The sequence below is a fragment of the Nicotiana tabacum genome, chromosome 12, assembly GCF_000715075.1.
Source record: "Nicotiana tabacum cultivar K326 chromosome 12, ASM71507v2, whole genome shotgun sequence".
In the NCBI taxonomy this organism is placed as follows: Eukaryota; Viridiplantae; Streptophyta; class Magnoliopsida; order Solanales; family Solanaceae; genus Nicotiana; species Nicotiana tabacum.
In genome coordinates, this window is record NC_134091.1 from 41,795,442 (window position 1) to 41,813,688 (window position 18,247).

General features: G+C 34.4%; 1 protein-coding gene and 1 pseudogene across 1 annotated transcript; one reads left to right on the forward strand and one right to left on the reverse strand.

Annotated features, from left to right (window-relative positions):
* The first annotated feature begins 5,410 nt into the window (after positions 1–5,410).
* LOC107776369 (putative ATP synthase 24 kDa subunit, mitochondrial) lies at positions 5,411–10,212 on the forward strand. Its single transcript, XM_016596261.2, has 7 exons — positions 5,411–5,617; positions 6,558–6,654; positions 7,706–7,850; positions 8,777–8,887; positions 9,221–9,367; positions 9,677–9,799; positions 9,898–10,212. The coding sequence occupies exons 1-7, from the start codon at positions 5,576–5,578 to the stop codon at positions 9,959–9,961; spliced, it is 729 nt and encodes a 242-aa protein (XP_016451747.1). The 5' UTR covers positions 5,411–5,575; the 3' UTR covers positions 9,962–10,212.
* Positions 10,213–11,632: 1,420 nt separating this feature from the next.
* Positions 11,633–13,491, reverse strand: LOC142167417 (sugar transport protein 12-like; annotated as a pseudogene).
* Between the last annotated feature and the right edge of the window lie 4,756 nt (positions 13,492–18,247).

Consider the following 18,247-nt stretch of genomic DNA (forward strand, 5'->3'; position numbering starts at 1 on the left):
TTAATAGTTCGGGTTTTTATTTTTTATGTCTAAATTTTTTAAAGGTATTACGTCTCAATTAAAAATTCTCTCGAGCAAACACAAAACTTAGTGGGAATGGGAGCGGTATTTTCAATCATGTAAAGTGCTACATTTCAAACACATCATAACAACAATAACTACTTTTAGTCCCGAATAAAGTTAGTATCTGCAATATAAATTTTCTATTTTTTCTATAAGTTCAACTCATATCATCATTATGCTATCTGTATTATTGATATTAGTCTAATTAATTAACCAATGCAACTCTTCAAAATTCTTCATATTCTTTGTGGCAACAAAGAGATTGGCTAACGTAAGTGTCGTTAATGTACTCATTTAATTCACTGGAATGCAACTCTTCCTTTCTTCAGATATATTTAGTAGCAATGAAGAGATAGGCCAACGTAAGTTTGGTTAAATGTACTAATTTAATTTACCGGTTTGTGAAGAATAATTGAGTTAAATCTCATCCGCAGATTGCTGAGGACCAAACCAGTTATAATTATGACCAATATTTTGGCTAAATGAGTCCATCTCACATAAGCATAAACATATTTGTAAAATATAGACTTTGTTGGCAATATTTTTTGGGATCCAAAAATATTGCATTGCGTGTTGGATATCATTTGCACAAGTTGTATCTCTTCTTTTACACCTAAGAGGTCAAGACTTTTTTGCCTATAAAAGGGAAGGCCATTAGTTCATTTTAGATACACCAACAAGACTTGTCTTTAATTCTTATTTCTTCCTTTCTTCCTTTATTAAGAGTGTTTTGTATGAGAGTTAGTGTTGGGAAGCACTTGTGTGAACCCTTTCTTTGGAGTGATCTTGTGAGGTTGTTCTCTTAGGGTATTTGGGATTAATTAGAGTGTTTACTCTAATTTTGTACTCTCTTTTGTACTCTTATTGTTATAGTAAATTGCTCCTCTCCGCTTGTGGACGTAGGTCACTTTGATCGAACCACGTTAAATTTGTGTCTTTTTTATCTACTTTAATTGTCGTTGTTATCAACTTCTATTGTCTTTGTTATTTCCATTATACCATTGTTTGGCTATATTCCGCACTACCCGAGTTTTCGATCCTAACAAATTGATATCAGATCCAGATCTAACTGGGTTAGTTTCAATAGCCAAAATGACTCTAACAAAGACCTATGTTGAGAAATTTGACCGAAGTGCAAACTTCAGAATATGGCAATTAAAGATGGAAGCTATCCTAATTCAGGATGGCTTAGACTTGGCGTTGTAAGGAAAGGAGAAGAAGCCAGATAAAATGACGGATGAGGAATTTGCCGTCATAGACAAAAGGGCAAAAGCAAGTATCATTTTAAATCTCTCAAATGAGGTTTTACGTGAAGTTTCTGTAGAAACCACAACCAAAGGCATGTGAAAAAAATTAAAAACCTTATATATGAAGAGGACTGTGAAAAATAGACTTTACCTGAAGCAAAAGATTTATACAATTCGTATGGGTAAAGGTACCTCTATTCTCTCTCATCTTGTCATTTTCATTCCATTCTTATGGATTTGAGTAATATAGATGCTGAAATTAAGGATGAGGATCAAGCTGTGTTACTGCTTTGTTCTCTACCCCCATCTTTTAAGCATATAAGAGATACTATGCTTTATGCAAAGGATAATATCTCTTATAAGGATATTAAATCTATCTTAAAATCAAAAGAACAAATAGATAGTGATATTACTAGGGAAGCTAGTGGAACTCAAGCGGAGGTTGGCTTGTTTGTTAGGGGGAAATCCGACTCCATATCCAGATACAATAATTTAGAGTGTTGCTATTGTCATAAGAAATGTCACATTATCTCTGAATGCTATAAACTGAAAAATAAAGAAAAGCATAAAGAAAGGAAAAATGAGCAAAAAAAATACTGACACTGCCAAAGCAAGTGTAGCTGCTAATGAGACTGAGGGAACTATTTTTTTAGCAACTAATAATAGTTTAAAATCTAACAATTAGTGGGTTTTAGATTCGGGTTGTTCTTATCATATGTGTCACAATCAGTATTTATTTACCACATATGAATCTATTAAAGGTAGAATTGTCTTGATGGGCAACAATGCTGCCTGCAAAGTTTTTGGAAAAGGTACAGTCCGAATCAAAATGCACGATGGTGTGGTGAGAATTCTCACTGATGTTAGACATGTTCCTGACTTGAAAAAAAATCTCATCTCTTTGGGCACTCTAGAATCTCTTGGGTGCAAGTACACATGTGAAGGTTGAGTTCTGAAAGTTTCTCATAGTGCTCTTGTGATCATGAAAGCACACAGATCTGGTTCGTTGTATACTTTATTGGGATCCACTCTTATAGGACTTACTACAATTTCGGTATCAGACAACTTGTCTGATTTTGATGGCATTAAATTTTGACATATGCCCATTGGAATTTTTGCGGAGAAGGTGGAGAAAATTTACTATATCAGCCAAAATTAGGCCAAGGTGGAGATTTGTAATTATGACTAATATTTTGGCTGAAGGAGTCCATCTCACATAAGCATAAACATCTTTGCAAAATATAGACTTTGTTGGCAATATTTTTTCGGATCCAAAAATATTGCATTGTGTGTTGGATATCATTTGCACAAGTTGTATCTCTTCTTTTACACCTAAGAGGCCAAGACTTTTTTGCCTATAAAAGGGTAGACCATTAGTTCATTTTAGATACACCAACAAAACTTGTCTTCAATTCTTGTTTCTTCCTTTCTTCCTTTATTAAGAGTGTTTTGTATGAGAGTTAGTATTGGGAATCACTTGTGTGAACCCTTTTTTTGGAGTGATCTTGTGAGATTATTCTCTTAGGGTATTTGGGATTAATTAGAGTGTTTACTCTAATTTTGTACTCTCTTTTGTACTCTTATTGTTATAGTAAATTGCTCCTCTCCGCTTGTGGACGTAGGTCACTTTGACCGAACCACGTTAAATTTGTGTCTTTTTATCTACTTTAATTGTCGTTGTTATCAACTTTCATTGTCTTTGTTATTGCCATTATACCATTGTTTAACTATATTCCGCACTACCCAAATTCTCGATCCTAACACCAATAAATATTGAAAAATGAAAAGGTGATATTCTAAATAATAATTAAGAAAATTTGCTAACCTACAACAATTAGTGGCAGATGAAACAATCCTCCCCCATTTACTCGGTGCTTTTTCTCATTTAATTTAGTAGAAGGCTTTTTTGGCTCAAGGGCAAAATTGTCCCTCAGTTTTTAATGGGTAAATTCGTAAATTAACTTTTGACTCAAATTCTTCCCACATTCATTGAATTTGATTTTTTATAGGGAAAAGGGCCAAATATATCCCTTTACTATGATATATTGTTCACATATACCCTCCGTTATACTATAGGACTAAATATACCCCTTTCGCTATACTTTGAGTTCAAATATAACTTCCATTTAAACGGAGGGACACGTATCATCGTCCTATTGGCCAATTCTAAATATCTCCTAATTAATTAAAAAAACTCATTACCCATATCCGAAAATTAATTTTCTAAAGCAATGTTTTTTGTAAAACTGAAAAAAACTGAAATTTTGTTTACTAAAAACCGAAAAGAACGAAAATATTTTTTTTCCAGTTTTTACAAAAAAATTATTTTAAAAAAACTGAAAAATATTTTCTAAAGCAATCTTTTTTGTAAAAACTGAAAATTAGTATAAACTAGAAAACTGGAAAAACTAGAAAACTAGTAAAAACTGGAAAACTAGTTGGAAAACTGAAAAATTAGTAAAAACTGGAAAAAAAATTGCTTTAGAAAATATTTTTTCAGTTTTTTTTAAAGTATTTTTTTTGTAAAAACTGAAAAAAAATATTTTCGTTTTTTTCAGTTTTTAGTAAAAACAAAATTCAATTTTTTTCTCCAGTTTTTACAAAAATATTGCTTTAGAAAATTAATTTTCAGTTTTTGTTTTTCAGTTTTTACAAAAAACTTGTTTTAGAAAATATTTTCCAGTTTTTTTAAAAGATTTTTTTTGTAAAAACTGAAAAAATATATTTTCGCTTTTTTTAGTTTTTAGTAAAAAACAATTCTGTTTTTTTCGATTTTTACAAAAAAAATTGCTTTGGAAAATTAATTTTCGGATATGGGTAATGAGTTTTTTAAATTAATTAAGAGATATTTAGAATTGTCCAATAGGACGATGACATGTGTCCCTCCGTTTAAATGAGGGGTATATTTGAATCAAAAGTATAGAGGAAGAGGTATATGTGAACAATATATCAAAGTAAAGGGGTATATTTGGCCTTTTTCTCTATAATATATAATATATAATATGAATATGATGATATGATTTGTATACCATGAAAATATACGTTTTAAGTTATATACCTTATTTTTATGGATAAAGGGGAAGAAAGAACAGCAATTTGCCTATCCATAGTGCAAAAGTACACACATCTAATATTAACGCATATTCGAACATCAATTCTTATACTAATAAAAGTACAATTCAGAAACTAGAAAACAATCAATCTGTAAAAGAAGTTGTAAAAACATTAAAAATCACAATTAAAACACTACGAAATAATGCGAATAATCAAGCCCTTTTCACAAATAGTTTTTTTTGGGCTCTAAATTTAGATACGTTACTCATTTTAGTTATAGCTAACATAACATAATTTCATGACAGTGTAGCTGAAATTAGATATGTATGTAATAATGAACTAATCCTTGGAACTTGGAAGACTTATTATTAACAATGCTTATATGAATTTTGTCTATCGACTCATTATAGCAAAGGAATTGTAGTTTATGAAATTGATAATATCTTAGCAATAATTATGGTATAAACTATTACTATAATTCAAGCTCATGCTACCTAAGCATAGAGTTTAATTGTTTGGTTTTTTATTTTTTATGCCTAAATTTTTTAAAGGTATTACGTCTCAATTAAAATTTCTCTCGAGCAAACACAAAACTTAGTGGGAAACTCAATCATATAAAGTGCTACATTTCAAACACATCATAACAACAATAACTACTTCTAGTCCCGAATAAAGTTAGTATCGGTAATATAGATTTTCATTTCTTCTATAAGTTTAACTCATATCATCATTATACTATACAAATTTTACGCTGACTGTCAACCTACCACAATCCTCGTCGCTCGGGACCATGTGAGTAAGCCCACATCATACGCCAACTAATACTATAGCCCACCTAATACTATAGCTTACGATATTACTCTACTAGGATGAAAATCACTTTGGCAACATTAATCTTTTTTATATCAGGATAATAAAAACTACTCCTAGTAATGATAAAAAATGAAAGGATTAAAAGTTGAGGTGCAAATCTGAAACAAAGACAAAAAGTATCGAGGGGGAAAAACAATATTCCCATAAAAGACGGAGTGGAAAACGTCGTCGTAATAGAAGCGTTAGCCTCGTCCCCTCGAAACCTGAAATGCAGCAGCAGTACTAGGTCAAGATCAAAAGGCCACCCACCCCAACCCAACACAGAGTTTTTGAACACTCTGATAGAGACCCACTGCTTCTGTTTGGAATTTCATCGACAAAAGCCGTAATTTCATCATATGGCTCTCGCTTCTCGTTTGCTTTCCAGATCCACTCGCCAGGTACAAATCGATCTAATCTAATCTCTAAATTTTTTATGCGGAAAATGTTTGAGTTTTATGATTTCTTTGATCTAACTGCGGCTTAAATTTTATGTTCTTTTTTGTTGTGCTTATAATCATGCGTCGTAGTTGATTTGAATGCTAATTGAACTGAATTTAGTTTTGTTTTAGTGAGATATGCATTTTGCACATGAAATGTAGTCGACTTGATACTTGTGAAAGTGATTGAGCTAGGGTTTCTTTTATTGGTGTCTGAAAAGACAGAGAAATGATGTGTTGTTTTGAGTTTAGGATTAGGTACATTTTAAGGCTCCATAGGGATTGTATTTGCCTGCTTAAGATAGACGTGTGATTGATTGAATGATCCCGGTTTAAAAGAATTGTCGTTTGTTGGTTGATAATTGCTGCCCTTTTTTGCTTTGGGAAATAAATTTGGCCTGAAATTATCTATTTTTTTTGGTTTTCCTCGCGTCTTTTCTACTCTTTGGAGCAACAAGTAAAGTTATCTCCATGTAGTTTGCAGTTTCGAGCCGTGGAATCATGCTTGCATCAGGTTAGGCTGCTTACGTCACAACCCCTTGGGGTGCGGCCCTTCCTAGACCTGCGTGAATGCAAGATGCTTTGTGCATTGTGCTATCCTTGTATGATTCTTTCCGTCAATTATCACTTGGGACTTGACTTTGGCTTTCCTGTCGTTGCCAATGTATTTGTTTTATTGAATAGCATGCCACTTAGGAAGTGGCTGGTACTGTATGTGGTCATTTAACTGTTGAGTAATTTAGGCTACATGGACTTTGCCAGTGTCTTTGAGCTGTTAGGATGCATCTAGGTCTGAAGCAGAATTTGTGGTAAAATGTGGGATGTATATGTGATTGGATGTGCTGGTGCAGTTTGTACTTGGTTGAAATGTCTACTCTTATTAATAAATCTGGTTTTGCAGTTATGCGCTGGTCAGGTTGTCCTTCGCCCTGAGCATACAATTCTAGTTCGTTCCTTTGCCAAAGGAGCTGCTGCTCCCACTGCACTGAAGGGCGATCGTAAGTATTTCAGGATGTTCTTTATTGAAACTTGATTACTGTGTTTCTGTTTGCTGACATTTCCTTTTCACTTTTTTAATACTACAAATGTGTTGAAGCACTTTAAAGCCTTTTTTATATGAATACCACTTTCTGTTTTTCATTTATCTTGTCTGTGTATCAGAAGATCTGTATTATTAACTCTGAAGAAATAATTAAAAAATTATTTGCAGCCTTCTCCTTATGCGGTGATTATGTTATTTTGTTTTGTGTAACTTCAATGTTTTAGCCTAAACAAGACTAAAAGAAGGACGGAATTATGGCTGACAGGCTATATATGAATGCTTCTGCTCTTATTTTTTCTTTCTGAGTGAGTACTGCAGCCAACACCATCCTTTTTATGCATAAAATAGTCCTTCACTTTTCTAATAAGCCTCTGGCTTTTCCTCTTTATTAAATGCATGCGAGCCATTCCATCTGTTGCATCCTTTGTATTTCAGTAGTTTAACTTATGCTCTAGATAGGTGATGGATTCCCAGTTGGCATAGACATTACTGTTTAATGTCTTCACAGGAAGGCACAAGATATTATCATTTGTGTTAGGGTGAACCAATTTGGAGATAATATACTCATAAGAAACTTTGACACTGGTGTTTTCAAGACAAATATAGAGTTTGAGTTTGCTCCTGGTGCCTGGTTCACTTGTCTCTCCAATGATAGGGTGTATGCTTTCAGATAACTTATCTTAATCTGCATTTATGCTTATGTTCTGGTGTTCTAGAGGGTGACTTACAACTATTTCATAGTGACTTCTTTATTTCGACTGACTATGGCAATCTTGTGCCAGAAAATCCCAAATAGATTAGCGTCTAAGTGCTATAATGTTTTTCTTGTTAGGCCTTGATCACAAGTGCCTTGTTAGAGTCTTGTCACTGACCTAATAATTCTGTCTGTCTTGGAAATGGTATGCTGGATTTTTTCTGGCCTTCAAATTGGGTTGTACTATTACAACGTGGTTTGAATCTGGTTATGTTGCATTGCTGTTACACTGACTTTTTGTGTGGATATGAAGAGGTGTTGAAGGACATCTTTTATGAGGTTAAGAACAAGCTTGAGACAGCAATTGGTGTCCTACGAAAGGAGAAGATCACCATAGATCCAGAAGATCCTGCTGCTGTATCTGAGTATGCCAAAGTCATGAACTCTGTAAGACAAAAGTAAGATATCTAACTTCTGCTTATGATTTTTTTTTTTTCATTTTGTAAATACCAGAGCAGCAGTTCAACACTTGGAGACTGACTTAAATTGTGATAGCATGTGATTCATAATTCAGAATCCTTTAAGATACTAGCACTTCTTGTTATATCTCCCTTCCCCACCACCCCCGACTCTTAATGATTCAGCCTCACCTGCAAGCATATTAAATGTACTACTGGGCTATGCATCAGTGTTATCAAAGGCGAAAAACGCAAAAAAAGCTCTAAGGTTTGTTGAGGCTCTAAGTGCAAAGCGCAAATAAAGCGTGAGCTTTAATGAAGAAAGGCACAAATGGATATAAACTACAAATATGTATCCAAGACAAATATTTATAAGTATGAATGCCAAATATATGTACAAAGAAATTGAAGTAAATTTACGATAAAGTGAAGTATCAATTGTTTAGTGTCGCCTCTTCAAGATTACACTCATTGGCAAGGAAAAGTATGTCTTAGAGCCTCGATGACAATACTGAAGCGCCCACAAGCGAGGCAAAACATTCAACATGTTTTGAGCCTCGCTTCAGGGCTTAAGCGCACTTTTGATAACACTGCTATGCATTTGAAAGTCCGGCTTATCCTAAATTTAGTTCTGGTCACCATGCCATTACATCAAGATGCTTTCTGGAGAAAGACCATGTATAATCTGTATGTCCGTCCTTATTTATATTGTTTGGCATCCCAAAAATTGTTTTTGGAATGAACCATTTTATACATTTAGTTCATTAAGAATCATAAGTCACACCTGGTGGTACAAAACCTCTAGTTTTATTTGCATGGCCAAACAGTATATATTTTTATTTATAGACTTGCATGCTGTATTATTTGATTAATTTCCATAAATTCTTATGATCAATTATTAATACTGTGTTTTCCCATGTTTGCAGGGCTAATCTCTTATCAGAGTCTCAAATAATTAAGTTCAACATTGAAGTAGAAACTCATGAAATTCCAGATGCTCGGACTTATTTATTGAAACTGAAGGAGATGCGTGTCAAGTATGCATTTTCATGCTTATGTTTTACCTTCTAGTTAGAATATTTAACGAGTTATGCAAGTTATTTTGTTGGCATGCTTTTGGTATTTTAGAAAAAGGTGGTATGCTTCCTTATCAATAATAGATAAATATAGTATGCTTTCAGTTATCTTTCATACAAGTGATTGATTTCCACAGATATTTTTTTGTATCCTACAATTAATTCTGAAATGGGAACTTGATTCCTAATGTCGAAATCATCATTCCTAAGTGACCGAGGCATTTGATTTTTCCTCTAGGCAGGTGTATCAGCATTTCTTCACCCCCCTTTCTTTTTCATGTATTCTTTGGGCAGGAGGGGCCTTATCGATGAGCAAGGTATAGAGGATATGCAGATGGCAGCACTGGATAAAGTTGAGAAAGAAATCAAAAAGCCACTAATGAGGAATGACAAAAAGGGAATAGCTCTTCTTACAGCTGAGTTTGATAAGATCAACCAGAAGTAAGCTTCCGTATGCAGAGCTTAATTGATTCTACTTGCAAGTGCTTCAATTTTTGATTGTCTACCCTTGAATAGCAGTTGGTCACTCGTTATGTAAATGACTGAAACCAGCTTCCTAACAATTTTGCTCAGCCATTTGTTGACTTGACTTTTTTTTGGTGGGGGGGGGTTATTTTCCTTTGCTCTGACCAAAAGCTGTGGTCAACTTCCATATTGTAGTACGGGTTATTGTGATTCAGATGATATATGATTCGGAGTTTACATAGGTATTTGATCCTCACTATTGTCTTTTGAATTTGCGTTATTTAGGCTTGGCATTCGTAAAGAAGATCTGCCAAAATACGAAGAACAGTTGGAGCTGAAGATTGCAAAGGCACAATTAGAAGAACTGAAAAAGGATGTTCTTGAAGCAATGGAAACTCAGAAGAAGAGGTAATAAAGGGCTTTGATTGCTCATTCTCTTAGACCACATGGATATTGGGTTAGTCTGTCTTCTCCGGATTTTGACTTTGCATCCTTTGTACTTGCAGGGAGGAGTTCAAGGATGAGGAGATGCCAAGTGTGAAGTCTCTGGACATCAGAAACTTCATTTAAAAAATGAAATTTTCTTCAAGACTTATTTTCCTTTTGCACCTTGTTGATCTCCTGCTACCCTTGAACATAAATTTTCTTATCCTTAAACGTGTAGTTGTACCAGACATCCAAGAGGCTGCTTCTGAATAATAAGAGGTCTGACCAAGAATTTAGCTTTTATTTGCAACTGACCTTGGTCAGTTGTTTTGTGCACTCTATACTTGATTTCAATGAAAGAGAACTAAGATGCGTGATTGTATCAAATATTTCAATATCGATGCTTTGGTGACGGCCTTACTGATCTTCTGCTCATTGTCATTGCTGGAATCTTCTTTTCTTAGCTGCAACAGTTTATGATCATCGTGAAATTATTTGGCTAAGCATTCAGGCAATTCGGTTCCGGGATGTTTAAATTAGTGTGGATTGAATGTGAACTTAGTTGATGTCCATATGTATCTGGATTGTATTTTGTGGCCAGATACATGCAACTTATTGTTTGGGAGTACATGAAATCCTGTAAAATACCAATGCCTCTTTGGTTTGTTAGATCCTGTTGAACTCAGCATTGAGCATTACTGACCTCCCATACTGGAGCAAAACGATTTATGTACCAAAATACTGGAGTACATTACCAGTAATCATCGCTTTAAGGCATTATCTGTTTTTTTACTACCAAAACTACTGTAGATCTTTATTGCTAGTAAGAATGCTGGATCGCTCAAATTTAATGAAATACATTCTTTAATGTGTAACTCTTGTTACCATTTATGAGTATTCTGATTTGTTACTAAGAATCTTTGTCAATCTATTGCCAGCGATCCTCAATGCAAATCAGGGATATTAGTGGTTATCTTAGATATTCAAGTCTTCTTCTACCACTCTACTTTTCATTTAAAAAATGAAGAAGACAGATACGATAGTGAAAACAAGAATACATAGAAGAAAACCAGTGCAATATAAAAGAATAAGTGGTAACAAAGCCAAAGAGAAGAAAAAAAAAAAAAGAGCACACCAGACCAAAAGTTTCGAAACACTAAAAAGGAAAAAGAAAACAACGATGCTTTAAAAAACCAGTAATCTAAGCTCAGACGATGCTTTATCTCTCCAAACTTGAGCATCTCTTCAATTGGTATGTTCGCGACGTGCAAACAAAGTCATTATTAACACAAAGTCATTTTACTAACATGAATTGATCAGCAGACTATCAAAAGGAAATATCCATAACAAGAAACAGAGAAGAGGACTGAAGAGAAAATAAACTGTTGAGCTGGTGTCCTTAGGCGTGGGGGGTGTAGAGAAGGGTACATATAGATATCTAAGAAAACCAAACTTCAATTGGTTGATAACTTCCAAAATAATAGGATTTTGCGAGATTTAGAATTACATTATACATGAAAAACATGATTATGTGTAAGACAAACTTGATTTGGAGATTGATGTGCCTTTCCTAAAATCATGGATACTTTATTGGTAATCATGGATACTTTATTGGTCGTTTTAGATGACAAATATGATGCATAAAAGAAGCTTGTTAAATGTAAGATCGCAATTCTTTTTCTTTTATCCTAAGGTGCACTTTTGAATCTTCTTCTACTATCTATAAACACTCTTGCACATATATCATAAAAAAAAGTTGAAAAAAGATTGATAAGATACTGAAAACAAGAATATATTGAACTGAGAAAGAAAAACAATACTACTATGGAAAAACAACAAAGTCTAAGAACACCCAAATATTCCAAAACATTAAAAGAAAGTAAAGATAGAAAACAGTAAAACTTAAAACTATACAGATGAACTATTTTCATCATTGTGCCAATCCTACTTTAGACTATCTCCTTTGCGGGCTTTAAGCCATTCCCTTGTGGCTTTGGTTCTGCATCATCCACGAACTTGTTCCAGTACCAATGCTCTCTCCAAACTTGAGACATCTCTTCAATTGGTATATTCTTTGTTTCGGGCACGTACAAGTAGACAAACACAGTCATTATTAACACAAAGACCGCAAAGAAGATAAATAGACCAAACTTCATCCCACATAGCATCTTCAAGAAAATTTGTGCAACTCCGAAAGTGAAAAACATGTTCATGGAGACAGTAACACATTGTGCTGCAGATCGAACTTCCAATGGAGAAATCTCACTCGGAACCAACCATCCTAAAGGACCCCATGAATATGCAAAGTTAGCAACGAATACACAGATGCAGACAACCACTAAAGCTGCAAACCAAAGTGGCAAATCTGCTGCATTCCCTGTTGTTCCGAATTTTGCCCCAATAAGAGCTGCCACTGCTGTTTGGAATATATACATGAAGATGCCACCCCAGAAAAAGAGTATTCTCCTCCCAAACTTATCCGTACAAAAGACTGAAATAAAAGTTGCACCCACGTTGACACCGCCAGTGATAGCAGCTGACATAAGCGAAGCGTTACTCTTAAACCCTAATGTTTGGAAAAGTACTGGAGCATAGAACATGACCACGTTAATTCCCGTAAGCTGCTGGAGTGATGGTATCAGAATTGACAAAACCAACTGCGGTCTATACTTTCGGACGAATAAAAGATTATTCCATGGCCTTTCTACTTTCTTGGATGCTTCACTCGCCATAACAAGGTCATTAAATTCAGCATTCACATTATCAACTCCTCTTATCTTTTTCAACAATTGTTCTGCCTCCTCTTTCATTCCCCTGTCTATCAACGAACTCGGACTATCAGAGAGAAACATTGAGGAAACCAGGATGACTAGTGCTGGCACGGCTGCACCTCCTAAGCTAACCCTCCAACCCCAACCGCCAGACATTTTGCTAGTTCCAAAGTTGACCAAATTCGCTATCAGAATCCCAATGGTGATGGCCATTTGGAATAACACGTTGAAAGTCCCTCTGTATTTGTAGGGAGCAACTTCTGACAAATAAATAGGGACAGATTGATTAGCAAATCCTACACCAATCCCCAAAAGAATACGACCCAAGATGAGCATACTAATATGGATAGCAGCAGCGTTGAGGACGGCGCCTATCAAGAAAAAGAGACCTCCAAGGGCCATAGTAACTTTTCTGCCACGTTTTTTACTAACATGAGAAGCAACAATGGACGCAAACAGGGCAGCCACGTAGAGAGAAGACGTGAAAAGGGTCAACAACTGGCTGTCGAACTTACAGTATTGGTTGGTCGAGGTGTTCAAAGCCTCTTTTTGGTAAACAGACATGAAGAAGCGTTTGAGAAAAGGATAACTCCACCTGAAATTCCAATGTCGTAGCCAAAGATCAACCCTCCCATGGCTGCCATGATACAAGTCATGGCTACGTACAATGTTAGCTTCCCTGGATACTCATCTGGATTGTCTCCGCCACCGCCGGGGATAAAGTTTCCACCAGCCATGAAGATATTGATCAAAGAAAATACTATGCAGAACAAAGAAAGGAAGATTACGTGTTTGAGATGGTGTCCTTAGGCGTGGGTAGAGAAGGGTATATATAGATGTATCAAAAACCGAGATCGAAAACTAGTCGGATTAGGATATCCTTTTATTCTTCTTTTATCTTTTTTTGCACTTGGTATGTTTATGACTTACATAATAACCCGCATATAACTTCCTAAGTTGAGTAGGATATGGAGTATTTCTTTTCATGTCATAATTCTGTATATAATATCCGTGATCTTATATAATCAGGATAAGTTATGAGAAATTTAATGTAAAGAAGATATACGGGCAATTTCAAATAAAAAGAATCAAAAAATTGTAAACCTATCATCGTATCATCATCAATTCTTCCGTATTTATATCTATATCTATATTATACTAGTCTTAGAGTACGCACTTTACGCGTGTAACCATATTAATGAGTATATAGCTTTAAAGAATTAGATAAATATTGTCCATCTATTTTAATTTATATTACGTAGTTTGACTGGATATAACATTTAAGAAAGTAGAAAATGAAGACTTTTGAAACTTGTGATCGTAGACGCACCATAACATTTGAGTGACTATAAAAGTTTATCATTAAATATAAATTAAAATATTCATGCCGAGTTATTTCTAAATTTTTAAAAGTATTATTAGTTTCTTAAACGTACTAAAAAATAGCATTATGATTTTTGGGACGAATGGAGTATCAAATAATGTATTTGAGCTCAATAAATACAGAAATTTTGTACCACAAAAGTTACCAGATGCCTAGTTGTGATTTCAGAGAACTTTTGTGGGAATACCCATGCAAATTGTTGTTATTTTTGTAATATAATACTAAGCAAACAAGTACCACAAAAATATATTTATCAAGGACTCTTAAAAAAGTTGTTAGATAACACAAATTGAAAGTTAATACTTTGGTCCTTTAGAAATTTGGAAATGAAGTTGTTGCCATTTGGCGCATAAAAAAATTGATTAGTGACAATATAAAATGATCAAAATTGAGTTACTAATATGTTACAACAAATAACTTAATATACGGGCAAAATACTGCAATAATATCCGTGTTGCTATTTAATCAGGATAAGTTAGGGGAAATTTAATTTAAAGAAGATATACGGGCAATTTCAAATAAAACGAATCAAAATTATAAATCTATAATCGTATCACCATCATATCATCTATATTTACTAGTCTTAGAGTACGCGCATTGCACCTGTACTCCATCTCAATAGAAATATATTTTGTAAAAATAGTATAGTTAAAAAAAACGTTTGAAATATTAAAAGACTTTTTTTTAATATGAATCAAGACTATATACAAAAAACATTACTAAATATTTAGCTAGTGCAGGAAAAATTACTCGAATTAACGAAGTAAGGTTTTAGTAAATTAAGACAACTACTTCAAAGGAGATTTTTCTTTTAATTAGATGTATTTTTCAACTGAAGTAAAATATTTATTAGTTTCTGCATAATTAATAATAAAAGGGTCAAATTCATAATTAGATGGACAATACAACTAATTGATACGTTTTATATTTCATATAGTTGCATTAAGTTTATTGCTATCATTTAGTCTAACAATAATTTAATTTATTCTAATAAAAATAAAATAAATAGACAAAAAACTGGAAATAAGAATTTTTCTAACCACTTTTAACATAAACAATATAGGAAGAGAGACAGACCAAGAAACAAACGCTTTTGAATTATTCATAATTACTGCTTTTCTACCCATTAAATATGGAAAATTTTTCAGAAACCACTATTGTTTAGTGAGTATTAACTTCCTATAGCTACCATATACTTAATTACTTCCTATAGCTACCTTTTCAATTGTTATGGTAATGTATTCGATGTATTCAATCTATTATATTCATGAATACAGTAGGAAAACTCGGCTAAAAAATAGGAAAACTGTCACGACCCAAAATCCCACCACAGGCGTCGTGATGGCACTTAGTCTCTAAGATTAAGTAAGCTGATTATAATTATAATTCAAGCCAATTTTTTTTAAAAAATAGATAAGCGAAACCAACAGCAGAAATAATTACAAACAACCTCCCAAGACTGGTAATACTGAGTCACGACCTCTAACTGAATACATAAAATGATCTCAAGGATCGAATATTCAATACTGTTTGATTAATAATTAACAGTACAATAAAATGGAAAGACTCCAAGGGACTGCGACGACCAAGCAACTCTACCTTGAATCCTTGCGATCACACTCTAATACTGTCCGAGTCCGATATCTCCAATACCTGGCTCTGCACAAAAATGTACAGAAGTGTAGTATGAGTACACCACAGTCGGTACCCAGTAAGTATCAAGACTAACCTCAGTGGAGTAGTGACGAAGTACGGTCAAGACACTCACTAGTCTAATAACCTGTGCAATATAATATACAAAAATAATAGAAAACAAATAACAATAATGACAACACTAATCAACCAGTGATATACACAGCAGGGCAACAAGAACACCATTAATATTGCTCAACAAATAATAAGTACAAGTACACCCAATTAATCAAGTCCTTCAAATATAAATCTTTCGCCTATATACTTCTCAAATAATAATCTTCATGATATAATGCTTTTCAATAAATATATTTCGGATATACTCCCTTCAAATAAATATCTTTCAAATATAATCCTTTCAAATAAATCTCTTTCAAATATAATTCCTTCAAATAAATATCTTTCAAATAAAAGTCACACTGTGACACCTCATTTCAAAATCATAAAATACAGGTCTCAGCCTACTTTCATATTTTCACGGCACCTCGTGCCAATTTCTCTATCACAACCGCACAGACAACTCACGTGTCAATATCATCATCATTTAACCACGACACCTCGTGCCCACATTTCATATCACAACTCACGGACAATTCACGTGCCAATATCATCATTATTTACTCACGGCACCTCGTGCCCACATTTTATTTCATAATCCGCCTGGCAATAACCACAAGCTCCCAATTTCAACATAGATCAGACTATTATCAAGTTTACCGAAACAACAAGATAAATTGCACAAGATATAAAAATAAACATAAGAAAAATCACAACGTCACATAAAAATTACCAACGCAATAACTCCACACCATCACATATCATCCCTGACAATAACCACCCTTATCTCTCCTATAGCCACCCTTATCACTCCTATAATAGCCTCCCTTATCCCTCTGCCCTAACAATATCAATAGCCACCCTTATCGCTCCTATAGCCACCCTTATCGCTCCGTATAATAGCCACCCTTATCACTCCGCCCAGACAATATCCCAACACACATAACCACAGTGAAATGTCACCCTTATACCCACATAATATCAACAGTGAAATGTCACCCTTATATCATCATAATAATAACTCAAATCATACAACAATTTACACGGAATATTATCATGACAACACAACATAATCAATTCCTATCACAATTTGCCCAACAACGACAACCAATTCCAACGATATAGTAAAATTAATAAATTTCTCAAAAATAGCCCAAGGCTCCACACAACGTATATAAAACCTCAAAAATAATCAACAGAGATAGAAAATACTCAGTATAGGGCAACGCCTTCATTAATCCAAATTCTTGATAATTATATTAACGTCCCAGTTTATGTCACGACTCAAAATCGATTAAAGGTCGTGATGGCGCCTAGCACCACTGTCAGGCAAGCCAACAATAAAAGTTTAACTTAATTATTCATTTTAGTATTTTGAAATCGAATTTTCCTTCAATTAAAGAGTAAAAGATGGAATTTACAGTGTAAATAATAATATTCTTAACAATTTCAATACAGAATAACCCATAATCACCCCAAAATCCGGTGTCATAAGTGCATGAGCATCAACTAGGAATGTAAAATAAAATACAGCATCTGTCCGGAATACAAATTCGGACATGAGAAATATAAATACTCTGAAGGAGACTCTGCCGGCTGCGGGTCGTAATATGGAATGCAACTCACGTAAGTCCCCGCATGCATACATGCCTCTGCTCTCACAAGGCCACATATGTACCTGCACAAAATGTGCAGCAAGTGTAGTATGGGTACGTAATCAACGTGTACCCGGTAAGTATCTAGCCTAACCCCGGAGGAGTAATGACGAGGGGTCGGCATCGACACTCACTAGTGGTCCAATAACATCAGGTACAGTAAAGAGGTAAGTAAATATGAGACAGAGTAAATAAATGAGATAAACAAGTATAAATCATGTGGTACAAATCCCCCTCTTTACGAAGAACTCAAGCTCTCCATTAGAAATTTCCTCCTTAACCGGAGCATATATATATATAGATATAGTGGATCTCATCAGATAGATTATCATAACTCAAATCGGGAAAACTCACAGATACACTGGCTTCTTGCCAAATATTACGCACGATTCCATGAGGACATGATTTAGGAAATGCCGAGGCATGCAGCCTGATTCAACATAAATATTTAAACTGTGCACTGCCGAGGGTCGAACGACACGAACCATAAATGCATCTATTAAACTACCGAGGTGAACAGACCGTTCCCATGAGAGTGTGGTACATAAATTCCGCCGAGGCGATCGGCCCGATCCCATAAGAGTGAAATACATAATCCTGCCGAGGCGAACGACCCGATCCCATTAGAATAAGAAGCTTTGACGGGTCCTTGACCCTACTCACGAATAATCGTGTGAGTTGTAATTTCTTTAACAAAAACCTTTCAATGAAGTATATATATCACGGAAACATGCCGTAAGAGGAGTAAAGTTATTCAGTGACTAATCATGAACTCGCGAAGTCTCTACAATAGCAAGTCTAGTCTCAAGTAGAAATGTAAAATAGAGGAATTTACTGTGATGACCCAAAATATCATCTTTAAATTTAATAA

Coding starts and splice junctions, on each gene's coding strand:
- LOC107776369 (XM_016596261.2), top strand. CDS start 5,576: ATGGCTCTCGCTTCTCGTTTGCTTTCCAGATCCACTCGCCAG. Junction 9,368..9,676: donor TTTGATAAGATCAACCAGAA/GTAAGCTTCCGT, acceptor TGCGTTATTTAG/GCTTGGCATTCGTAAAGAAG. Junction 9,800..9,897: donor ATGGAAACTCAGAAGAAGAG/GTAATAAAGGGC, acceptor TTGTACTTGCAG/GGAGGAGTTCAAGGATGAGG.